Below are 26,388 nucleotides of genomic sequence, written 5' to 3' on the forward strand. Positions count from 1 at the left end.
ACCTTGGTCATTAGTGAAGAAGCACACCTTTGAGTGTGTGTAGAAGGTGTTTCTACAGACTAAGGGGAAATGATCTCATGGGCTGGTATGATGGTCAATCTTCAGGGAATCACCATGCAAACAGACCTCTGGGTCTACCTATGAGGGTACTTCTATTAGGATTTAACTGAAGAAGGCATCTTAACTGTGGGCAAAACTATCTCGCCATGAAGTAAATTTTGTTGAAAAAGCAAGCTGATCATCAGGGTCCCTCCCTCCATTGCCCCACCCCCTGCACTTGCTGACTGTGGATGCCCTGTGACTAGCTGCCAGGTACTCCTACAGTCACCTACTGATGCAGCTGGTATTCAAGAATGGATAAAAGAGGAGAAGAAAGCCAGCTGGGTGCCAGCTGTTCCCTCTTTTGCTTCCTACTTGGTTGAGATGTAAAGAGTCACAGCGACACACTCTTGCTGCTAAGGACTCTGCCATCTATTTACCATTGTAAGAGACTGGCATCTTCAACCATGAGACAAAACAAACCCTTCAGTTGCTTCTGTTGTGTATGTTGTCACAGTGATTAACAGTCCCAGAATACACATGTTGTGTTCCAAGCGGCAAGATGCCCCTCTTTCCTTCCTACCTGTCCCCCTCCCCCCTCCTACCTCCAGCAGCATTTATTATCCAATCTTCAGGCTAGCCAATGAAGCAGCTACAAAAGATGGAGCCAGGCAGGGTTTACAAAATAATCACCTGTATTCCAGCCAAAATACCTTTAAAAAGATATCCCTTCGAAAGGGGAGACAGACTACATAAGACACAATACATTTAAAATATGTATTGAAATTATAAACCAAATGTTTCCATAGGATTCTAGAGTACAAATCACAACATGAAAAGGCATTCAGACAGCTCTTATACATCACAGTGTTAGTGGTACAAAGTGTACTCACGCTGCAAAACCACAAATGCAATTCTCTTCTTGTTTTTTTTTTTGTTTGTTTGTTTTTTTGGTCTTACCACCATTTGTCAAATACAGAATGTCTACGTGTGCACGTGCGCATGACCGACACATGCATTTTTGTTTTATACAAGATTAAAATATACCCAAGGCAAAGTAAGCAAAGTACAAAAGAAAAGTCAGGCACGTGGCACACAGCTACACCTAACGGAAGGGCCCTGGGATCTTGGAAGACAGGATTATACAAGTCAGGAAGGCTGGAGACCATGGGGTTTTAACTACCAAAAGGACGTGTTCCCCTAGTCACAGGGCATCAGTAATTGTTTGAACATAAGCCCTTCCCTCCTGGTTGAGTTTTTGGCAATAGCCAAATTTCTTCACCTCATTTAACTTCATAAGGGTTTGGGTTCATTGTGAGGGAGAAACAAGCTTTGGTATTTATTTTATTTAAGGAAACCTTCATAAAACGGTATACATGCAAAATGGTTTCCCTTGAAAATTTCATTGTGATCTACATATATATATTCACAGGTATATTTATTAATCAGTGGAAATCTGGGAAGTATACAAAATAAGTCCTCCCTTTTTTTTCTAATCCCTTAATCTTTAAAGACTACCAAGGGAAACTCTTCTCTTCTAACTCATAAAATAATCTTTCCCCTTTCTAATTCCAATGGAAAAGATAATTTCACCTTGAAGCCAATTTTCCAGCCTCACTATCCTTCCTCTCACGTGCACTGTTTTCAGTGGGGAACTGGTCAGAGTCTCACATCTGCTTTATGAAATAATAAACTATAGGGAAGATTTGCTCTCCTCAAGATAGGCAGGAAAGCGGGATGGGTGGGCAAGTTTTGGTTCCACACTCTGGGTAGTGAAACTCATGAAATCCAATTCCCCTGTCCCTGCAAGGAGCTGTCACCCAGTCCTCCACGAACACCTATCATGACTTAGCCACTGCTGGCATCACTCTGGGGGAGAATGTGACGCCTCATCCCCCAGGACACAAGGTGCAAGAATGAATTTGGCAGAGATAAGCACACCCAGGGAGATTCTGTAGCAGGGTCAGCTGCGGATAACCCACAGACCAGCGAGTGCTCAGTGAAGTCTTACGGAACAGCCCCATAGCCCGCCACTCTGAGCCTTCTCTACAAGGCCAGCTCTTCTTCCATCAGGAAAACAGTCTGTCTCAGGGAACTCCATTTTCAGTTCTGAGGTACCACACTGAGCAACAGAAATGAGACTGGTCACAGAGGCCCTCGGGCTTCTTAGGACCGACAGAGAGGCCAGCTTCATCGGGGGCCACCTCTTCTGTTGCATATGCATTTCAAACCACAATTGGCTCAAGCTGAATGTCCATAGTAAACGCATGTGGTAACCTCTACTTAGAGGACTCCCTCGGGCGACAATACATAAGTTTATATATTTCAACGTGATCTTACTGGTGTTTCTATAGGGAATGGACAAGTTAGGTTTTATTACTGAAGCCAACTGAGTAAGTGTACAAAGACTCAGGGCAGACAGGATACAGTTTGGCCCATGTCCCCACAATTCCCGCTTGTGCCAGCCATGTGCTTAGGAAGCCCACTATAGGCTGCTGTGTGAGCACAGGTGGGGTTACAGAGGTGTGTGGACATCCAGAGGAGTCTCCTAGACATAAGGGGACCCCATCTTTGATTAGGGAGCTTGAACTGCAGCCTCCCCCACCGCAAAGACAGAATGTCACTGAACAAATCAGACAGCAGCAATCAAGGCAAGGCAAGAAGGAGCCAGGGCCCAGGACAGCTGAGATTCCTGACAGGCATTTTAAGGGGTGGTGACTGGATAACATCTCATACAAACTGCAGGCTTGAGGTCTCAAATCTCAGCTACTGACCAGTTTCTCACCACAGAGCATCAAGACCTAGGCTTCACCCAGCAGAAGTCACACCTGTAATTTGCAACTACCAGGGGGACTTTTTGAGTGTGGTTTTGATGAGGACTGAGACTCTAAATGGCTTTAGCTTAATAAAGAAAATCAGTACCAGAGGATGAGAGACCAGTGGTTCTGTTTTACCTCAGTTACTCACTGTCAATTAAAAATAAAGAGAATTATGCCATTGCCCTGCAGGGAGTGTCTGTTAGGGCTTAACATTGACCCATAAACGAAGAGTCATACAGACAGCCCCTAAGGATGTTCCTGCAGTAGTCAAATGCCCAGCCACCCCCTCCCCAAATCTCTACATCTCCTGGGAAGCACACTGGACTATGAAAGCCAACTCTGAGAGAAAGCACTGCTCCCTATTTTCAGAGACGATTTAAGGAATACCTGTGTCTTCTTACTAACTTGCTCTTTGTTGATATGTAACTGTCACATAGCCCAGGGAAGGATCAATTCACAAACTCTGCACATCAGAAAAATTAAGTGAAACAGAAGGGTCTCTCCTTCCTTCCTTCCTTCCTTCCTTCCTTCCTTCCTTCCTTCCTTCCTTCCTTCCTTCCTTCCTTCCTTTATTCCTTTTTTATTCTTTCTCTCTCCTTTTTTCACCTAGCAAGAACAAACTGGTTAGCAGGGTTCAGAGTGTGTGAGCCACATGATTTTTCAAATTACTTAAAACATTTTAACAATGCATAGACTTCAGAAAGCTCTAAGCCAGCCTCCAAGTGTTCCCTAGAGATAGATGACACTGTCTCCTTGATGCCTACCTAAAAAGTTGGGCATGGAATCAAAATAGAGTCACTCGGAGTAAAATTAGTTCAGAGGAGAACATCCGGTTTAAAGATGCGCAAAGGCATCTGATGTCACCCGGGAGAGAGGACTGAAGGGACGCGCCCTGTGAGCTGAACTGGGGCAAAGGGCAATGCTGTGAAGCTAGAGATAATCCTTCAAATGTAGCAGTGTTTTCAAAGAAATGCAATGACACGGGGCCCGTGTGGGTAACAGTACACAGCTCACAGCATTCAAAAACTGATGACAGCAGGTTCCAAGAAAAACACAGAGTGTGCATAAGGCTTTCTGTAGCTCCTGAATAAAATGGTCAGGCCAGAAAAGATTTATATCTATAACTTCATAAAATGCACATTTCGAAAAAAGGCATAGGATGGTTTTTACGCACCTTATTGATTTTTCACTACTCAGTTGACAGGGGGAGAGAGTCTTCTAAAAAGGGTTTTACTAAATGCCTTTAGGAATAAAAACAGTTGTCACAAACAGGGTGGTTTTCTCAAGTCGGATATTCAGGTGCTGGCTGAAGACAGTCTAATCCTTGAAGACTTCTCTTGACACCACAGTGCCATCTGGAAGCCAAGGAGACCCTTTGTCCCAGTGGGTCTCTTAAACTTGACATTTCCAGTCTACGGCCAGGGGGAGGAGACTGCCTGGTATGCAGCTGACGCCACCTCCAGCCAGGTCTGCAGACACAGAACGACTCTGAGGGGATGCCCCCACCCACTTCCGCCTCCCGTGCCTCAGCAGCACCCAGGAGACCACACCCGGGCCTCTGCCCACTTGCTGGCGCCATCCCTGAAATCTCTGCAGCAAGCCGGACACTGAAGCTCAATGGGGCACATAAGGCAAATAACATGTTTAGTGTGAGGGGTGGTAGGGGTAGGGGAGCCACACGTCCCGAGGAAGGGGTCTGTTCCAGCGTCGTGCCATCCTCTAGGTGGGCAGTGGGTCGTCGTCACCTTTACTGCACTTGCATTTGCAGCAAAGCACGAAGGGTGTGGCCAGGAGCAGGAAAGGGGAGGCCACTAAGAGCAGGAGCCCAAATCCAGCAAAAATTCCCACCACCTAGAAGGGAAACATAGGAGAGAGGTGAGGAAGGCTGGTCTGTAGGTTCTATAGCTGAAGTTTAAATTACACCAACTCTCACCCACCATTACCAAATCCATCAATACATCTATATCCATCTATCCATCTACCATCCCGCCATACACTTTCCCATGTATTCATCTATTCAGCTAACCACCCATCTATGCATTCATTCATCCAACCCACCTATCCAACCATCCACAGAGTCACGCATGCATCCATCCACCACCTATCCTCCCATTCATAGATCTATTTCTCTGACGAGCATCCATGGGCCCATCTTTCCTCCTATGTTCCCAACAAACCGCTGGCTCATTCACTTGTATTCCCTCTTCTCCCCGCTTCCTTTCTATTCTCCCTTCATGCTCCACCCCAAGCCATACTTCCATGCATTCAACCATTTTGTGATTTCTCCCTGGACGACCACTATTTGTCAGATCATGGCTAGTTGTCACATAATCAATGGCACCTGAGATCTGGACACTCCAAGAGAACACTGTCTGATTGAAAGACCAAGATTTCATCAAAGGCTAATAAACCTAACAGGAAGTGGGTTCAGCTCTGGGTAAAGGCCATCCAAGAAAAAGGCCTACCTTTGCTAGAGGACAGGAAACAGCTGAGATGACTAGATTCCTGGACGGTTAATGTATAAGAAGACAAGGACAGGACCCTTCCAATGAAGTAACTAGAATGACTGGGACATGGGACATCAGAACTAGCTTTGCTCTTCTGCAATTTAAAGCCTAACATGGACTTTTTTGATTAAAAAAGAAAAAACTCATTTTCCCCTCTTGGTAATAAGGCCCAAACACAGACCTACTGACACCTACAGCAGGCAGTGGGGTTGTTTCAAATGAACAAGGTCCTCTTTTCCCTATTCTTGCTTAGATTAGCCATTCTGCCTACTGAAAAGCTGAACATGGAGTTTGACTGCCACCTAGTGCTCAAGATGATAAGTGCATGACTCCCCCAAGTCTGTTTCCTCAACTTTGGATATAATAAATGATCTCCAAGGCCCACTATATGGTGAAGCATCAAATATGAGTAAGGGAAGGAATTCCTTTATTGGAATTGTCCCTGGGAATAAACCATACATGTGTACTTACATAGGTGTACATGCCCACAATTAAAATAAATGAATAAGGTCACATTCCGAATTGTAAATGAGGCTCTGATGTAGCTAAGCCAGGGACGCTCCTTTGATAAACATAATATTGGTGGTGGGATCCCACCAAGCAGGCCAGGTGACATGTTAAAGATCATGTGCACACTGTGGGAGCTGAAGAGATGGCTCAGCACTTGGGAGCACACTGCTCTTTTAGAGGCTCTGAGTCGGGTTTCTAGTACCAGTGCTAGGCAGGTCACAAATGCCTGTAATTCCCGTTCTAAGGAATCTTTATCTCTGCAGGCCTCTGCAGCCAGGTGCACATACAAACACATATGTTTAACTTTGGGGTCCCAAAGCTCACAGTGAAGTCCCTCAAGGTCACTTGGAGCTCCTGATAACCCCAGCTGGCACATGACACAGCCTCCACAGTGACCTGACCACATGGCTCACACTCTGACCAGTACAACCCACCTCGGCTCAGATCCTCAGCCTACCTCGTCTGTATTTACATGCTGTTTGGTAAGTTGAGCTTTCAAGCTACTGCCAGTTGGTGACTGGCAGATAGAGAAATCACCAGAAAGAGAAAAAAAGAGAGACAAAAGTGAGTGACACAAGGAAAAAGTCACCGTGAACATGCCCTGATGGCCAGGCCATGGATATACCATACGGGTGGCAGAGGGATGGGTCCAGGCTCCAGAGAGGGTCACTCATCACAAACATGGTGACCTCCGCATGCACTGTGGAGTACAGGAAAACAGGCCTGGTCAGCCCCTGGGAGTAGTGCCTGCTCCTAAGCAACACCTTGAAGGCACAGGTTTTATGCCCTTCCCCTCAGCCCTGCTGCAGACAGTCACACTCGTGGGCTTCCAGCCCCATCAACTTGTAGCAATGAGTGCCAAGAAAAAGTAGTTACAGTTAGATCTGCTCCCAACTCTAGGCCACCAACCTGAAAGTGGGGCTCTGTCTTCAGATGGCCTGGCACAGTGAGCTCAGAGGATTCATGGGAAAGTCTGTGAACGAAGCCCCTTCCACAGCAAGTAGGGGGCATTGCAGACCCCACTCTCCTAACCCCTCCATAGTTACCAACTTCAGTATGAATACAATCCATGTCTGCTAGGTCTTGCATAGATCTGAGACACGGTCTTGCTGAAATGTCAAACTAACCCTGTACTCCCTGTCCCACTCTGTCCTTCCATGATCCAAGCCACTTACACACAGACATACGACGTGACGTGCAGAAGTAGCGCTAACCCATAAAGAACCTTCCCACTCACTCTATCTAAGCCCCTGTCGCTGTCCCTCACTCTGGAGACCAGTTATGTTGTGGGTGAGAATGCTGGTTCATCATCCCTCTGCTTTCCACCTAACAGACAGCAGGCTCCATAAAAGAATGTCTTACAGATGTGGCTCCGACTCCCAAAGGGGCCTGCCACACAGGTGATAAATACCACTCAACATATAATTATGCTAGCTGAATCAGCTAACATAAGAGCCACTTACAGCACAGACAGAAGAAGTGTTCCTTTACTTGCCCATCAACCTTCCCTGTTAACAACTTGCTTGCCTCTCTCAGGACAGCTCTAGGCAGTTCTTCATCAAGTACAAGGGGTTCAGGGCCATCAGCATTACTTTCAGTTGGCAAGTCTTTTAGGACATGCACACAAACACAAACATACACATACACTCATCTTCTAGAATACACACACACACACACACACACTCATCTAGAACACATATACATACACTCATCTTCTAGAACACACACACACACACATCTTCTAGAACACACACATACACACACTCATCCTCTAGAACACATATGCACACACTCATCTTCTAGAACACACATATATACACACTCATCTTCTAGAAAACACATTCCTGTCTTCTGAAAAATACAGATATACACACTCACCTTCTAGATCTCTCTCTCTCACTCATCCTCTAGAACACATATGCACACACTCATCTTCTAGAACACACATATATACACACTCATCTTCTAGAAAACACATTCTTGTCTTCTGAAAAATACACAGATATACACATTCACCTTCTAGATCTCTCTCTCTCTCTCTCTCTCTCTCTCTCTCTCTCTCACCTGTGTCCGATGCCAGATCACTGATGCTCGGGAGTGGCCCAGCTTGTTGCGGCAGGGCCCCTTGTCATAATGTATCAGAAGGAAATCATCCTGTGAAGGTCAGAGAAAGGTCTACAGTGAATGCTGGATTTGGACTCTCAGTCTTTTGAACGCTTCAGTTTGTTTGATCTTTCCAGATACCCGGTGTGCGCGCACAGGAAAGAGTGAGAGCAGGGGCATGTATGTGCTGCACACCTGGAGACTGTTTCTCTTGACCACAGCCCTCTCCACAGAGCAGCAAGGAGGAGCTGTGAGCCTCGGGCAGTAGAGGGAGTCTTGGCCACATTTCGGTACTGAGCCAGAGGTCTCCTGGGTGTAGAGGCTGCCTCTGGAGTTTGTACCAACACAGGTGAGTGAAGAGAAAGATCAGGTTCTGAGTGTCAGGAGTTTTTCTGGGGCCTGCCTGTGTCAAATCCCACGGTATGAGAACAGCTTCTCATCAGGTGAGTCCTCCCTGAGCTCAGAACACTGCCATGCTTCTCTTTATTCAAGACCTAGTCCAGCAACCACCCTCTACCCACAAGGTCTCCCTCCACCTGCCTAGAGGGAGCAGGGGTCCTTTCATAGTGCGCAGAGAACTGTCCGGTCCATGTCTCTTTCCAGGTGGCCCTGCCTCACGTTCTCAGGACAGTCACCTCCAGACTGCCAGGTCCCTGGGCTGAATGAAGGCTTGTTATATTGGTCCCTCTGAGGATGATCATCCCTCAAATGTATCTCAGTCTGTATCAGCATCACCGAGTGTCAGGGACAGGCGTTCTCACCTCCACACATAGGAAGCCCTGCCTGTCCATCACGAGCACAGAAAACAGGAAGGAAAGGGCACCCAGCAGGCTAACACCCTTTGCTCGTTTTACCAAGGCCACCAACGGAAAGCTTCCTTTAAAGAATATCCATGGGGTCTACTATGACTGAAAGGACAAGAAAACCAGAGAAGCCTAGGATAGCAATCATCTGTCCCCTCAGACCAACACTAGGGGATAGTCGACCTAAAATGCCTCTCAAGCTGAAAGGGGAACCACCCTGGAGATTTCTGTTCTAAGGTCTAGCCCCCTAGACAGTGTGGCAGCAAACCCTGGCTTTTCCGATGCAGTTCCAGGCGATGACCACTGGAGGCAGAAGCTCAACAGCTGTCTCACCCTCCTTGGACAGGTGAGCTCACAGCCTCTTTCTTCTAGCTCCAGATGTGTCTCTGTTGAAACTCCATCTGGCCACTTCTGCCCGCCGAGTGCTCTCCTCTTGGAGTCTTAATTGCCTTTTCCTTCACATGGATGTTAATAGTACATTACCCCAGAGGACAGCTTGAGTGCGCTTGTCTCAGGTTTTGTTTGTTTGTTTGTTTGTTTGTTTTTTCTCCAATCTGCCTATCACAGCATCTTATTCTGTGGGCTCTCTAAAAGGCGTTGAAGTCCTTTTCTAAAGCACACATTGAGCCACAGGGCATCAGCTACTGGACAGTCTTTACTGATGTCTGCCCTTGGAAATGGGTACTGGTCATCCAATCCTCCTAGATAGCCTGTGGCAAATAAAAACTTGCAGAGCACACCCCATGGAGAGTGTGACCACCCTGGCAGAGGTAGAAATATTCTAAAGAGACACTTGGGACACCAGTAGCTTGAACCCGTAGCTCATCAATTCAGCTAGACTGGCTGTCCAAGGAGCTCCAGTCATCCCCCTGCCTCTGGCTTCCCAGCCCTGAAATAATAGGTCCTGACTTCAGTGCCAGCTTTTATGCCAGCCTCTAAGACTATTAAAAAAATGGACTCCAAGGACTTGGGGTTTTCCCATGAGTCTCAAGATGAAAGAAGAAATAAGCTGAAGTCTGGTACAAAGGGGAGCTGTGGTTGTCACTCTCAGGAAAAGTTCACGACTTCGTGACAACTCATCAGGCTACCTTGCAGCAAAGCCTAGAGCTGAGACAACAACGGCCAGGACCACACCTTGGCCATGGCTGCTAGACTCTGTCTTCTATCTTGACCCCTATTTAAACCTAAACCTCAGGCTGGTACCTGGCAGAGGAGTCCAGGGGGTGAGGGCAGGGTCACCGGACTCCTTTTCCTGTTCCTCCTCCCAGTGCGACCACACTGAACACATACACATCTCTCTGCTTCTCAACTGGGTAGCCAAGTCTAGTTGTGAGAGCTACTGAAGTCCAGGCATTGATCCTGACAGTTCTGGTAATAACACGGAACCCCAGGCAAAGAGCAAGCTCACTTTCCAGATTCTGCTAGGGGTTCTATCCAATCAGTCCTTGCATGGCTGCTTTGCCAGGTATCCAGGTCCTGAGGGAGGTCAAAGCCTTCAACCTCACACACAGAGAAGAGTTACTCCATCCTGGCTTCAGCTCCTCCCACCAGCATTCCTTGCCACATCAAGCCTTTCTCGTGTCCAATTCTTTTGTAACCACTGGCTTCAACATCTCTTGTTCTATTTGGCAGGTGAACAAACTCTTGCTCAACTTCCACGTCCCCAGCCACCCCCATCCTCTAGCCTCTGGTCCTATATCACTCTGCATAGTGGATTGATTTCACACCCATCAAAAATCGCCCCCTCTGTGGGTTGCCATGCACTTCCTGCCTGGCTGTGTGTGTTATCTGCTTTCTTTGGTATATGACATAACTTTAGGAGGGGATCATTTTGGCTCACAGTCTGAAAGGATTATAAAGCCTGGCTTCACACAGGAGCTTGAGGCAGATTGAAGGTCACATTGAAGCCAGTCAGCTTCCTCACCCTTGTTCAGGCGAGGACTTCAGCCTACATTTTTCCTCACTTAATACCATCTAGAAACCTCTTCACAGACATGCCCAGACGTGGGTTTCCATGTAAAATATATATCCCATCAAGCTGACCCATCACAGAGGAAAACCATGAATGTTAACATACTGGGTTGTCTTTCCAAAGAAAAAGATGTATAGAATCTGTCTTCCATCCAGAAGGCTGGGAGATGGAGGTGGTCAACAGTCTAGGACCTCTGTACTATCTATACGGACAGGGGATGCTCCAAGCTCTCACAATAAGGACTACAGGTGGCTAATAGCCCAGATGACCCCTCTGCTATCTGTATCACCCAGACCACAGCAGATCCTCTCTTAGGCCCTTAAGACAATACATGTACCCTACCTCTTGAAGCCATCGTCACAGAAGTGACATGTATTTTGAGAAGAGTTTCGATGTAATCACGCCTCTTTGTGTACTCAGGAATGTGTTAAATAGCTTTCCAAATTGTGCTGTACTGAAACATGCCTAAAATGAGCTGCTCGTGGTCAGACTCTAGAAGTTTGAACCAGCACTGGTTACCTATGGAATCATGTAGAACCAGATAGCCTTTTTGCCTCACTACGAACCTTACTCTGATGTTTGCGGAGACCCCAACACTCTTCAAAGCAAAGCTAAACCCCAAGCCTGGCCCAAGCTTCCGTACCCAGATGTCACCTCAGGGAACCAAGATCCGCACAAACACAGGAGAATCATCCCCCGGTGCTCTGTCTTTGTTGCTAGTGAGGCCTCCAGCTTTCCAGGGCAAGGATGGTCCCTCTCCCACATTATCTGAATCCACAGCTCATGTCTGCCATTCGAGGTTGCATAGTACTCACATCCAGAGACTCCAGGCAGTACCAGCAGAAGGCATGCTTGCAGTTCTTACACATCATCTGTGCACAGCCCTCATCCCGCTCGATGTACACCCTGCACTTGGGGCAGCGTTTGATGGGTGCGTCGCCCTCTTCCATCTTGAAAGCAGAGCTGTGGGAGACATACTATGAGGGTCATGTAATAGGGACCAAGAGAAACTCAGCAGCAGGGCTGTTCTGGGAGCACCACTCTACTGCAAGGACCCCAGGCCCTCTTGTTACTAAGGGAAGTGATACAAAGCCAAAGAAACAAACGCTCTGGAAAACAAATAGCCAACATACAGTGATTCTGCTAGATTAAGGCAAAACAAAACAAAACAAAAAGCAACGTCAGCACATACCTAAATTTAGACTTCTATAAAAAACAAACAAACAAAGCCTTCACAAATGTGTGCATTTTCCAAAGGGGGATAATAAATTTTATCCACTTTAGTCTTGTCATAAAAAAATCATATATACACGTGTATATGAAGATACACACTTGGTTCAGAAGATTTGCCTGACACTACTGTTTCACTGGGGACTTGGAATAGATGTGCAGTAGTTACTAGTTTTAAGTCTGGTGGCAGATGCTGGCTTCTCGACAAACCAGCTACAGGACACCTCTACAAAGCTGTCTTCAGTGTGAGGCTAGTTAAGTACCCTGCTTGTGTAAAGCAGCTATGATATTGAGCTGTGTCTCAATGATAATGGCCACCACAGGCTCATGTATTTGAATGCCGAGTCACCAGGGAGTGTTTAAGAAGATTTCGAAAGGCAAGGGCACGTGGCTTTTGGAGAATAGGTGTGGCCTTGTTGCAGGAAGTTTGCTAATGGGGATGGGCTTTGAGGTTTCAAAAGCTCACACCATGCCCAGTGTCTTTCTCTCTCTTTCCCTCTTTCTGCTTGCTGCCTGCAGATGAAAATGTAAAACTCTCAACCACTGCTCCAGCACCATGCCTGTCTATTTTCCACCACGGTAAACCAGGCCCCAGTTGAATACCTTTATTTATCAGAGTTGCCTCTGTCATGGTGTCTCTTCACAGCCATAGAACAGTGACTAAGACAGTAACTGATTTTTTTTAATTGACAATAAGTAGACATTATTAATTTTTCAAAAGTAAAACAGGTATTTTGGCATAGCAGAACAAGATCATCCATTGCATTCTTTTAGTTTTTAAAAGATGGCTATTCTTTGAAATATATATTCATAACAACATCCAGGAGAATAAATGGGAAAGGCCAAGAGAAGATGCCACTATTACCGGCATACTGTAGTAGAACCCACAGCATCAATCAAGTATGACCTGCAAAGAGATGGCTCCACTTTGAGCCAATCATAGTGCAATTTGTCTTAGTGCACAGTCATTGAGGCATCTTGGCAGAGGGATCATTTGGAAGGACCACAGTATATGCAAGAGTCAAATGCCAATTCCTTTAGTACAACTTGCCTGATGATCAGCAATGAACATGCCTCATGATCATGCCCTCTGGTTTCCTAAGTGTAGTGAGGTGTGTGCTCCTGATGGGGTTCTGTTTTGTCCACCAGTGGAATGTGATAGGTTAAGACATTCTGAGAAAGGCTGGAAAGATGGTTCAGTGGAGAAAGTGCGGGTCATGCAAGCACAAGAACTGGAGTTTGGATCCCCCAAACACAACTAAAAGCTCGGTTGGTGTGGTATCTCACTACAATCTTAGTGCTAGAGGCAGGTAGGAACAGGGTATCTCCAGGGCAAGCTAGAGAGCTAGTGTAGCTGATCGATGAGCTCTGCACTCAATTGACAGACCCTCCTTCAATATATAAAATGGAGAATAATCCAGGAAACTGCTCGGTTCCAACTTCCTCCTAAATGCTGGGGTTATGAGCATGAGCCACCATGTCTGATTTATGCAGAGTGGAGATTAAACATGGATCTTCTTGCATGATAGGCAGGCAGTCTCATTTCCAGCTCTGGTAAAGTTTTATAATTAGAAAAATGCATGGGCTGGCAACCTCCTCAGGCCTACTAGGAAGGCTCCTCACTCCTGTCCTTCCTGTTCAGAGGCAGGACTCACTCACTCACTTTCTAAGGATTACACTTAGAGACAAAACACTGGACCATTCTCCTGGTAGATGCTTATCTGCTTCTGCTCGCCTCTCCCTAAAAAACCTCTATTGACCACTTTTAATCAAGCCAAGCAAGTACGTTTCTTCTTAGAGTCTAGAAGTTTCTACGACCCTACATCTAAATCAAATGCTGGTATCAAATGCCTGATGTATGCCAGGTCAAATGTCAAGCATGCAGGATCCCCTAACAGCAGAAGCATCAGTCAGTCATGGGAAGATGTGACCTACAACACAGTAAGTCCTGGACGGTGATCAATGCATCTAAGCTGCAGTAGGGAAACACAGGATGTAGTCACCAATACTACCCTGGGGAAAAAGATGACAGAATGGGTAGGGAACCCATGCAAAGGGTGGTGAGGAGGAACATGGTGGACCTGAAGACCTAGAGACCAAGGGAGAGAGGACAGTGCTATGCTGGGAGAGCAACAGAGGATCTGTGGCTGGGGCATGGCTGAGGTACCTTCCTGAGGATGGGAAAACAAAAGAAATCAGGGACCAGGTGGGGAGGACCCCATTTGGGTAGGGGGTGAGCAGCCACGAGTGTGTGATCACCAGGACCACAGCCACTTTGCCCAGCTGAGCTACATGATAGCACACATTTTATTGTGGGGAAATACCCCTGATATAACCAGTTGGTTATGGTTCACTCTATTCAATTCATCCATAAAGTCCACCTGGGAAAAGAGCTGGGCTATCTGACTAGGAGAAGCAAGAGGAAAGAAATACAGCAGTCTTTTGCCATATTCCAATAGACTCAGCATTTTAGAAAGACGTGGGGCTCTTGGCTTCAGGTACCTGTGGACGTACTAGTGACCTTGCTTGTCCCCAGCGCCTACTATGCTTAGTGGTCTTACTCCTGCACTCCCATTTCAGACCACCTTCAACAGAGGGTAGCTGTGGAAAACTTGCAGGTTCCAGAGGAATTAATCTGGGTGCGCAGTCCAGTGTGGTTCTATCATTTCACTCAGGGAGGGTGGTTCTTAGACATCTTTATATATCCAGGGTCTTGTGTCTTACTTTAGGAGGTAGGGTGTTTTCTGAGTTCAAAGTATTTATAGCCACATGTTCTCAAGTGATACTTTCAGGAAGGCAGCCTACTTCTTCTGCTGGCCCCCACTCCCAGTCCCCAGCCCTCAGCTCCAAGCCCATTCTTTGTACCATACATGGCTCCTATACAGTACCTGGTCTCTCCGGGAAGGAATGTGATGGGCATGGTCTCTGGGCAGCCTTGGCCAGGGTGCCAGCGGGCTTTGCAAGCAGAGCAGAATTCCATGTCACAGGCTTTGCACTGTACCAGCTGCGGGGTCTGCAGCCCTATGTCCTGGAGTTGGCACACGGCCTGGCAGGTGGATGCTGGGCACCACGTCCGACAAGGGTCAAAGAGCACCTCTAGCACAATGAGACAGAAGGCAAAAATCAGATTCAGGATGCCATGGGCATCGCAGAGGGTGAGCATGGATTCAGGATGTCATGGGCACCAGGGAGGGTGAGCATGGAGACCCTCTGGGGCCTGCCCATGCAGTCAGAATGCAGGGCATCTAGGTGACCCAGCCAGACACCCCCCAGACAATTGCTCCTTTACTGCTCCTGTGTTCATCCAACTCCTTGCAAACCCCTTGCAGCTTTTTACTCTAGTACCTGGTGTGCCCAGGGCTCCTTCAGCTGCCATCTTAACCTCCAGTTCCATTACTTTCTGGAGAAATACTAGCCCAGCCCAGCTCCCCTGAGCGTCAACATTACCAGATCTTTGTCTGCAACCTGCCCACTGGTTCCCCCACCACAAGCAGTCCACATTTCCTGGAGTCAGGTGAGAACCTTTTCTTTTACCACCCAGTGCCAGGGGTGTACATAGTCAGTTGCAAATAGTTGTTGAATGGTGAAAAGAAGGAAAGAAAGAAGGAAGGAAGAGAAGGAGGGAGGGAGGGAGGGATGAGGGAGGGAGGGAGGGAGGGAGGGAGGGAGGAAGGAAGGAAGGAAGGAAGGAAGGAAGGAAGGAAGGAAGGAAGGAAGGAAGGAAGGTAGTTGGTATTGCATTAGTCTTCTTGCCTTACTACATTTTAGGGAGGCATACAAAACCGTGGTTTTTGCAATGACATTTCCAGACCTAGGTGTCTAATTTTGTTCTCAATTAGTCTTCTACTAGGATGGTTCACATACCCAAGGCAGATTCTCTTGCCAAGCCTGACCCCCTAACTACTGGGTAAAACTAGAAATTTGTCTTCTATGCTGAATAAGCCCAAGTTACTGCAAAGCCTGACTTGATGGGGTTGGTCAGGGAATTTAGTTTAAAAACAGGATATGGTGGCACTCCCCCTCCTTCACATCTTGGTCCAAACCCTGCATTTATAATTCGTCCTGAGCTGCCCTCCCTCCATAGTGAGCCAGCAGGCCATCTCCATTTCCCTCTTCTCTAGTGGACTTTGAACTTTCACCAGGTGTGGTAGGAGACACAAACAGGAGGCTAATAGCCGGGACCATGGCAGGCCATCGAATTACAGGACCATCTCCACAAACCTGCACAAGCTGCTTGCCCTCAGCTTTGCACTCAGGCTGTTCTTGAGAAGCAATCTGGGGAGCAGTGACTTTTGCTGAGAGAACGTGCTTGCTTGCAAACCCCCGGTCCTGTGCCCGGTAGCCTGACATGGTTGTAGTTCAGCCAGTCCAAAGGCAGGCGTTCCACCTAATGGGACACCCAGCAGACTGAGGGTGCAGAGGGCTGTAATGATCATCATTGACTGTCAACTACAGAGGAGAGTTGATCACCTACGATACAAGCCTCTGGCAACACAATTCCACAGACTGGAGCCCTGGACTGGATAAAAAGGAGCAATCAAGCTAAGAAGAGTTATTCAGTACTTTCTGCTTCCTGGCTGAGGATGCAATGTGACCAGCTACCCCACGTTCCTGCCACCATGGTTTCCCTACTTATATAACTTATAGAATGAATGTATAACTTCCAACTGAGCCAAATAAGCCCTCACTTACAGGGCCTCACACTGCAGAGTCCTGACCTCATACACATGTGTGTGCCTTTCTGTGGGTTTCATGTTGCTCCAATTATAGAGGACCATTCTGATCAGTGTTGGAGGAGCAAGCCTGTCAGGTGTGAGATCAGCAATGGTCGTATCTACTTGTGTGAAGGCAGGCCAAGCTCTGTAAGGGGCAAGGTAGGGATTATTTACATTGTTATAGACCATGTGATTTTTGGTTTTCTATGACATCTGCTTTGTTTGCTGCTGGGTTAAGAGCAGACAAACCAACCTACAAATGAAGGTTCTGGGGAAACCTTAATTATAGCAGCTGGGAGCTGGAGATGGGCTGGCCTACCAGACATGGCTGGCGGACTCTTAACCCAAGGTTACTAACTACTCTTTATTTATTAAGAAGTGTTCATCAAAAGCATAAAGGGATCTTGTTGCTATGACAGCAAGGGCCTGAGACGATGTATGTGACACTCTAGAACTGAGAACTGCACTCCACATTGACTGGACTTCATACAATACTGTAAAACATTTGAGGTGCTCCTGACACTCAACAAACAAACAGTAGCTACTGTCCAACTTGGGTGTCAACGTTTGCTATCTGAAGAAAGGTTATGGCCAGTAAACATGTAAATACATATAGAACTGGAGAAGTGTTGCCCAGGAAGCTTGAGGTGTTGAAAGCTCCTTGAAACTTCACAGCCCTCAGATATGTGCTGAGAGAAATCCCCAGCGAGCACCCACAGCCCAAGGACCCCCAGCATTCTCTCTTCTAGCAGCCCTTCCCCTTCCACACACACCAACTTTCAAATTCACCTCTCTACGTACACATGTTGGGGGAGTTAGCCTGGCCCCACACCAGATATTCATACTCCATCTGCATAGCTACTGAATGATGTTCTGGGGAGAGGGAGACATGGGCACTTGGCATGCTGAATGTGTGAATGACCATAGGCTTCTGGCCTTATGCTTACTCATTCTGTAGGTGAACCTTGCTGGAGTAGGCTTTCTGTCTCAGACCCTTGGAGTCCTTATGTCCTGCCTCTTGCCTGCTGACTTTCCCTCTGCTCTGGAAGCCCCAGACATTAGTTGGGGTAGGGTTCTCTTCACACACTTCCTGACATGTGCTATCACCCTTGACAACAGTAAGTGAGTCTACCTTGTTCCTTTATCACAGAAGGCCCCACTCTGCTGTGGCATGGAAATGAGGCCTAGGGAAGGTTTCCATGGTAACAACTCCAAGAACATGACTGTTTTACTCAGGGCAATGATATGACCCTACCTATCACCACGGAAAGATTCCCAGCAGACAAGGTGAAGTGATTTGTCTCTAAGTGGACTACAAGCATCCACCTTCTGCTGAGGCCCATCACGCCTGGCTATGCAGCAGCTCCAACCCCTGGCAGGAATCTATTAATATGCTCATTGTCCTTCTCACTGCTCAGTTCTGCCAGCTGTGCACACAAGCAAGGGGCATCCATAACAAAGCCCACAGAAAGCAGCATTCTTGTGTTTCTCTCAGAACATAGAGATGTGTCCCTCAGCTTTCCTGACGCCAGCGTCTATTAATAACACATGATCCGTGCTACATCTCACATAGTGGATTATATCTACTGTATACGTGCATGCATGTTCATAAGATATGTTTACATGTAGCAAACTATACCTTCTAGGGAAGCAAAAGCATCAAGTCAGAACTCTACTCTGCCAGAGGCATACTAGTCATGCAGAGGTGTTCTTGAGGAGGCTGGGGTTAACACAGATTTCCTATGGACCTTCAGTGAAGCAGAGTCCAACCACTGTTTACAAAGGTGGTTTACATTTTAAAGACAGATGGTAGGCTAAAGTATCCTGAGGGACTAGTACCCAACACAGCCTCATGTGTTCCCTGTTGCCGTGTTGTTCCATCTGCCCAGAGCCCTGGTCCTTGTCTGTGGTGGTGAGTAAACCCATGCTGGGAAGACAGAGCAAATTGAGGACTCTTGGTAGGGAATGGAAACATACCTGGTCCTTTTATTAATCATTCTGAAAAGGGTTTTCTTTTAGTAAACAAGATGGTGTAGTTGAGATACAGCGTGCTTCCAGACAGACATGGGAAGAAATGCATGTAGCCTTCCATGGCACACAGACAGACACTGCAGGGCAGGCATGCACAAGAGAATGCTTCATGGACATCTCTCCAGAGCCTTTCCTCATCCAGGTATCAGAGTAATAGGCCGAGTGGGAGAGAAGGTTCCAGAAAGCAGAAGCAGTAACTAAGAACCCTCGGTGCCTCCAGATGGTCAAAGACTTCAGGGGAGAGGTCAGTCAAGACACCTGGCTGTATGTGTGGCAGGGGCCTAAGTAAAGAACCTTTTGCAGCTAAAACGAACTCTAGGACTTCTCTGTAACTACCTGTTAGAAAATCATCTAAATGAGTTTCTTCCTAAGGTGTCCTCCACTGACTAAATTTTGAAGGAATGAAGCAAGTCAAAGTTGGCTTTGAGATCACAGCTCTAGGTTAGTCCAAGGTGCTGGCTGGAGCAGACAGGTGTGTCTTAGGTCCCACAAGGCCATCTGGCCAGCACTTCTGTGGTATTAAGTCCAAATCCTCTCTAAATATCACTCGATGTAAGGCTGCTGAAATGTTTTCTAGTGAGAGTTTTCAGTATTTTTCTAACCTTAGTTAAGGTGATTCATTTCTTATTCAAGAGCCAGAAACTTTTAGACTCAGCCAAAGTACTGGGAGGGAAAAGAAAGCTTAAAATTATTTGATAGGAAAATCTACCAAGCTTCACTTTGGAATTAAACCTCATGTCACAGAAAGTTCATCTCCCTGGGATCTAAATGACCTCCAGTTTCTGTTAAGATCCTCTGAAAATGAGTTGAAAAGAGTCTGAGATTCTCAGAGATCCAAATGAATCAATTTTACAGCCCCTCATTCTGTCTTTAATGCTGCATGACAGTATATTTACGGTAAGCTGTCCCAAAGAGAATGATGGGCGCCATCTAAAGAAACAAACCATGGACAGCAAATTCTGAAGCCATTAAAGATCCTTATTGACCTGTTGAGAATTTTATTTCATCTAATTTTATGAGCATGTATGTAGCTTGTATGTTTGTCTGCATGGATGTATATGGCCCTCATGCATGTGGTGCTCACAGAGGCCAGAGAAAGGGTGTCAGACCTTGCACTGGAGTTATACATGATTGCAAGCCACCACCCGGATGCTGGGAACCTAAGCAGAGTCCTGTTGAAAAACAGCTATAAGTGTTCTGAACCTTTGAGCCTTCTCTCCACTGCCCTGGTTGATCTTTGAAGTTGTCCATATGTACACATGTACATATAAAATACAGGTATACATAAAAGTGTGCGTATATTATATTTTAAGAAAATTGGAGATTATCTTTAGCATTTCTCCTATTTTCTTTTTAAGCTTGATACCCTGGAGTGTCCACAGCCCCTTGTCACAGGTGTATCCTGCTCCGAATTTTGCATTTCCATGTAAGCACATCACCTTGGGATGTGGCTCAGAAGGAGACCTCTGGTACAGGCTCACAGTGTCTAGGGAGAGGGGATATGGTCACAGGAGCTTCCACTGCACTGTCAATCAGAGCAGTTACTGGATGCCTTCACAGAGGCTCTGCAGCAGAAGCCACCTGCATCGCAGTCTCTGATCTGCTCTTTGCAGGGGACCTCAAGTCTCTGAAATCGGAGGAAAAGGGTTCTGTAGGTTCTTTCAAATACCATTTCATGAGTGCAGAACACCTGAGAGAGCAAAGATGGAAAGTTCCCCAGGCATCCAACATGTCTCAAGCTTAGCAATGTAACCATCAAAGTTAGTCCTCCTCTCATTCCACTCCACACACCTATTTCTCTGTCTTCACCAAGACTGCATCTAGTAGGAAGGTCTGTGAAGGGCCCAGCAGAAGGGGAGGAGTTGGCCCTCAGAGATGAGTGTGTGGCCAGACTCCTACTGGAATTTAGAAACCAGGGAAGTCACCCAATAGCCATAGGGAAGGGCACCGTGGACCTTGGTATATCAGGCCTGTGATACTCACTGAGGACCAAGACTCATTTACTCATGAGCACAGCTAGCTAAGCCTGCAAGGCGCAGTGGGACAGAGCAGGTTGAATGTAGATTCAGTGTTCTACAGTGGTACCTGCAAGGAGTACCCAGCTTGGGGACCTCCTCCCAGGCCTTTGGGTTTTTTCAATGCAGGAGAAATCTAAAAGTTTCCAAAACCAATAAACCCAAGCCTGGCTGAAGAACAACGTGAACCAGGGATCTCTTTAAGCCACCACGAAGCCCCAATCCCTGTATATACACAGTGTCTCCCAGGTCCCTCCTGGTGCCAAATAGATCACATACCCAGGCCACCAGACTCTGAGCATCTCAGAGGATTTCACACCAACATTATCCCAGAGGTGCAATATTTCACTCCCACCAAATCAGGTTCACTCATCTCTCCCAAAAGAAGGCTTCATAAAAGTTATCCACCTTCTGTTGTAGGATTCAAAGGCGGATACACAGCAGGCCACCTACCTCTTTCAAATTGTAGCTTTTTATATCTCTGCATTATTTCTGCGGCAACCATACACTCAATCTGAAAGGGGAAAAAAAATAAGACTTCAGGTAATGATGGTGATACTGAGAGGTCTAGAACATAATACAACATCAGGCCAAGCAGAAGAACACAGCATCCTGATAAGCCAGACACAGCCAAGCAGACACAGACAACCAAACCATGTGCTCCCTCCCTGAATGTACCTCATTCTCCTGAAGGTGGCCCTGTTTGGGACAGGCAGCATCCGGGCAGCTAATTGCAGTTTCTAGCCCTTCTTTGATCAAGAGCTCAACATACTGTTTCAGGCACTGAAAGAAAGACAGAAACGTGTATAAGCACCTTTACCTCTCAAACATCAAAGACAAAGTGATTTGTTAAGCAAACAGCTAACTGTTAACCATAAGAGATACATTAACTATTGGACTGGCAAGATATGCCTGCTGGGGCAATAGTGGTATGAATGCTACATAACCAAAAGTCTGGATTTAAGTCTAGTCATTAAGATAGAACGCATACCTGGTATTGTTCACTGTCTAGGTTATAGGCCCTTCAGTAAACCTACTACCACTATTCTGCCAAACGGACATTGTATTAAATTGCTCCCTACGTTCTTATCACCATACCCATAGAGTAGTACATCTCTCAACCTTCATCAGAAAAGTTTCTTTCTTCAGTAGAGAATGGAAAATTAATATAAGTCCTAGTAGCCAATGTGCGCAGAGTAATGGGATAGCAATATTATATCCCCTACTCACAAGGATCAGGGATCATTGGAGAAGAAGAGGCAGAAAGATTGTAAGAGACGGAAGGATTTCATGTCTTCGGCAAAACATGTTTTTTTTTTTTTTTTTTTTTTTTTTTTTTTGCCAGATGTGGCAGGGCAAGGGAAGAGAAGGAAGGAAAACATGGCAAGACAAAGGAAAATGGAGGGAGGAAGTAAGGAAGTAGGAGAGGAGGGCCAAGGCAAACTCCCCAAAAAGCCATTCTCAAAGCTGCTTTCCAGAGACTTGACTTAATATACAAAGTATTGCCCGAAGCTCTAAGCCAGTGCCTCTCAACTTGTGGATCACTACCCCTTTGGGGGTTGCATATTATGTATCCTGCATATTGGATATTTACGTTATCATTCATAACAGGAGCAAAATTACACGTATGGAATGGCGATGAAAATAATTTCATGGTTGGGAGTCACTACACATGAGGAACTATACAGCATTAGGTGGGTTGAGAACCACTGCTCTAAGCAGTGGCTTTTGTCCAACTGCCTCAGCTTTCTGCATCTTCCAGGGCTCTCTGATAATGACACTGGTTCTGCACATCACCCACTTACATCTCTCTGTGGATGAGAGAGGCTTTGGAGTTCTGTTTGAGGCACAACATGGTGAACTTGTCAGAAACAAACTCATCGTCATCTATGGGAGGCCCACCCAAGACAAGAGAGGGCAGGTAACCAGAAAAAGATAAGAACAGGATTATCACCAAGTATGTTAGGGTTACAGTGACACCCCACCCCAACCCAGACAGCATTGCTAACCTGCTATGAGGTGGCACTTGGCATGCCTTGTCTATGGTGATAACTGAGAGGGGAGCATGACCCCTGCAGTCTTAGAGTCAAATACATTCAGTTAATCTTGGTCCCTGTAGTACGGCCATGGTGGCTCATCTGTGATATGTTTGGCCCCTAGTTCTTTAGATGATAAAATCAAAATGCCTGCCTTGCTGGGCTTTTTATAGACAGAATAAAATGAAGAATATCCCAACCCTTGGTCCAAATCCTGTTATAGGAACTAAGTATGCAGAGGCTCTTGTCTCATTTGTCCGACTGTGTGATACGCCTTTTACAGTCACAGGCATAAAACGCTCAAACCCTTAGCAACGAGAGCATTGCTTTACTGTCTATAATTAAATCTGTCTAATTGGGTCTCTGGGGGGGGATCCTGGAATGTCTTAAACCAATGGAACTCAGAAAACTTGGACCACACTGGCTAAAATCCAATATAATGACACAGCCTCCTTCTCTCTAAAAGGGAAACACAACAATTAAACCAGGTGTGAGATGTATACCCTGGGGAAGTCTCACAACCACATTGTTCAAAGGCTTGCTTATAACAACAATCAGTGAGTCATGTCTTGGGGGGTGGGTGCCTCTCCCTAAGAGCAAGCTCAGAGGGCTGATGGACTGCATCTCTGAGCAGCACACACCATGAGCTTATGTCATGAGAATATTGATTTGTTTACTACAGAGTGACCGCTCCTGCATCCATCAAAAACCAGCCACGGCCCTCTTCCAGATGTAAAGTGGGTCATGACTCACAAGCCTTGTTTTCCAATCTAATAGCAAAAAGATGTCTTAAAATGAACACACACACATACACACACACACACACACACACACACACACACACACACACACAAATCAAACAATCAGAGAAACTTTTGAAACAATAAATAAACATCCCCCAAACAGGAACAGATGCAGTTTCTGATATATCTATCATCTTTCTTTAATCAAATGCCTTCCAAGGACCAGACTGCTGTTAGTCATTCTGCCGCTGTAGCTCAACAAACAGTCCTGGAAACCAGAAACCCATGGGAGGTGTTATCACTACCATTTACCGAAGTGAAACTGAGGGCCCACCACCTAAGGCCATTCTCTGCAAATGCAATCACTAAGACCCCAGAGCGTTTGTGCCGAACTCCAAGGTTGGCTCTATTTTTTTTTGTCTGATCCTTCTATTTTTTCCTCAATTAGGAGCTCCTTAAACTGGGTCTGATGACTCAGGCCTGTAATCCCAGAACTTTGTAGGCGAGACAAAAAAATTAGTGAGTTAAAGGTCACTCTGGCTACACAGTAAGTTCCTGTTACTAGATAGCTGGTCATCCTGAATTAGAGAACAAGACCCTATCTCTGAAAGACAACACACACATACACACACACGCGCGCGCACACACACACACACACACACACACACACACACACACACACACACACACATTATACACACTCAGACGCACACACTGCACAAAACGCTCAGATACACACACACACACAGAGGCAGGCACACATAAATTACATACACACACTGCACAAACACACACATATACATGTTGCACATAAACACTCAGATACACACACAAACACACACACACTCAGACACACCACATACACACACACACACACACACACTCAGGAACACATACATTGCACACACATACACACTACACATAAACAGACACACACACACTCAGACACAGCACACACACACAGCCTCTCGTAGCATAAGCAATAATTTTTGAAGCATCTCTGTTACCTCAAATTTTTTTCACAGAACAAAGACTACATGTACTAAACTGACAACATCCAAGACAACACAGAGGCACATCATAGCTTTTACTGTTCACTGGACACAAACCTAGAGACACTTGGTAAGAGCTAACATCAACTGAAAAATTGCTTCAATCAGACTGTCCCATGGCCATGTCTATGAGGAATTTTCTTAATTGCTAAGTGATGGTGGAAGGCCCAGCCCACTGTGGGTGTTGACATTCCTAGGCAGATGAGCCTGAGATGTATAAGAAAGGTAGCATGAGCCAGGGAGCAGCCAGTAAGCAGCCTCCCTCCACAGTTCCTGCTTCAAATTCTTGCCGTATCAGAGTACCCTCAAAAATGGAGTATCACCTGAAAGATGAAACTCTCATCCTGTCCTCTGTGGGTCATGATTTATCACCAAAACAGGAAACAAAGACACTGGGGATCTGTGTCACCTGGGGTCAGAAAAAGGCTTGGGAGAGAAAAAATGGCCCTAAGGACAAAAGAGCTCCAGGAAAGGAGCGTGGACTATGGAAAGCAGTGCAGAGCGGGAGAGGAACCACAGAACGTTCCAGGCACTACACTTTCCACTGTGGCTTCCAAGTCTTTCAGAGAGCTGGAGAGACAGATCTGCTGACTGGCCAGGACACTCCCACTCCACTGGAAGCTTCCTGCCAAGGAACAGTGGGCTGCAGAAACTGGCCTGAACCTCCAGTGAGCCAACTATGAATGCTTTGTCTTCAAAAGCCTGCTTGTGACAATACCCAGACACTGTGGCTTACACATACCCAGGTGGCCTAGGCAAATCACAAACCATGGTTTATAAAGACCACTCAGGGACAGATGCAGACCAAAGAAGTAGGCTCTGAGAATGGCATTTAGGGAGCCAGGACCCTGGAGTCACAGCTGGCTCTGAACCCATGAACCAGTCTTGTCACAGTGGGTACAACCTTCATCTGGGAACCTTGTGCCCTGGGTATGAGGTAAGCTTGGCAGACATGGGAAATGTCACTCTCCAGAGACATGCTGCTCCAGGTGACAGCTGGAAGTCAAGATTCTCCCAGCATTCCCAGAACCAGCAGTAACGGACCTCTTTCTGCCATCAGCAGGCACGTTCTCTGAAGGTCAGAAGAGTTTAGCATTCTCTCTATTACCTGTGAGAGAGTGGCAGTCAGTGGGGAATCAGTGGTCTACAGCTGAGCCAGAACTCAACTGGCACGCTGTGTCTCAGCAGAAGACCTAGTGATCTGAGACAGCATCAAGCTGCTCACACACGCCTGCAGATAACTGAGCTCCAGACTCCGAGACTAGCACTCTATACAGCATAGCCCTCTGAAGACAGTTTCCTGAGAACCTTGGGCAGCCCCAAACGCTTAGTACAAACTGCCTGACATGTACAGGCCCTGATGTCACTCACAGCATCCAACATAGAAAAGTCTCTGAAAATTAATGAAATAAAAATAAAATCTAGACTTTACATATTTAAAGAGAAGATGGAAACCACTCCTGTTTATTAGTCTGGATGAAACAGGGATTCTGTGTCTCCAGAGTAAATGTGGCTGTGGTGCCAGCCCTGCCACTGGCCAAGTGCATGTCACCAGCTGTGCGCAGGTACTAACCTGCTGCATCCGCCCAAGGCTTCCAAGAAGAGTTCTTTCATGCACGAGGGTACTTAAGCATGTCTACTGCCAGTGTCTAGTCATTATGTGCATATTCCACTTACCATTCGATCTGTGTTCATAACCTCCCTACTGGAAGGCCCGGTATTGCCTCCCAGCAAGGAGACAATTCTTAAATAGTGACCTTCACCTCCTACAATTCCTTACTTCCAACTTTACTTTTAAAACTGTTTTCATTAT

At 46.4% G+C, this 26,388-nt stretch overlaps 1 protein-coding gene across 9 annotated transcripts in view; it reads right to left on the reverse strand.

The window, feature by feature from the left end:
• Positions 1 to 713: 713 nt before the first annotated feature.
• The window catches only part of Rnf144a (ring finger protein 144A), a 108,526-nt gene continuing 82,851 nt past the window's right edge, over positions 714 to 26,388 (reverse strand). For 3 of the 9 annotated variants that reach the window (XM_011243807.3, XM_006514948.4, XM_030246508.1), the window contains 6 exons: positions 21,423 to 21,527; positions 21,198 to 21,258; positions 14,872 to 15,079; positions 11,569 to 11,716; positions 7,940 to 8,029; positions 803 to 4,709 (listed from right to left, as the gene is read on the reverse strand). In XM_011243807.3, the coding sequence (XP_011242109.1) occupies positions 4,578 to 4,709; positions 7,940 to 8,029; positions 11,569 to 11,716; positions 14,872 to 15,079; positions 21,198 to 21,258; positions 21,423 to 21,527 (744 nt within the window). In that variant the 3' untranslated portion in view covers positions 803 to 4,577. Of the gene's footprint in view, positions 4,710 to 7,939; positions 8,030 to 11,568; positions 11,717 to 14,871; positions 15,080 to 21,197; positions 21,259 to 21,422; positions 21,528 to 26,388 lie in introns of all 9 variants that reach the window. The other 6 variants (XM_017314932.2, XM_006514949.4, XM_017314933.2 and 3 more) reach the window with 3 other exon arrangements.

This window comes from Mus musculus, chromosome 12 (genome assembly GCF_000001635.26).
Source record: "Mus musculus strain C57BL/6J chromosome 12, GRCm38.p6 C57BL/6J".
Lineage (NCBI taxonomy): Eukaryota > Metazoa > Chordata > Mammalia > Rodentia > Muridae > Mus > Mus musculus.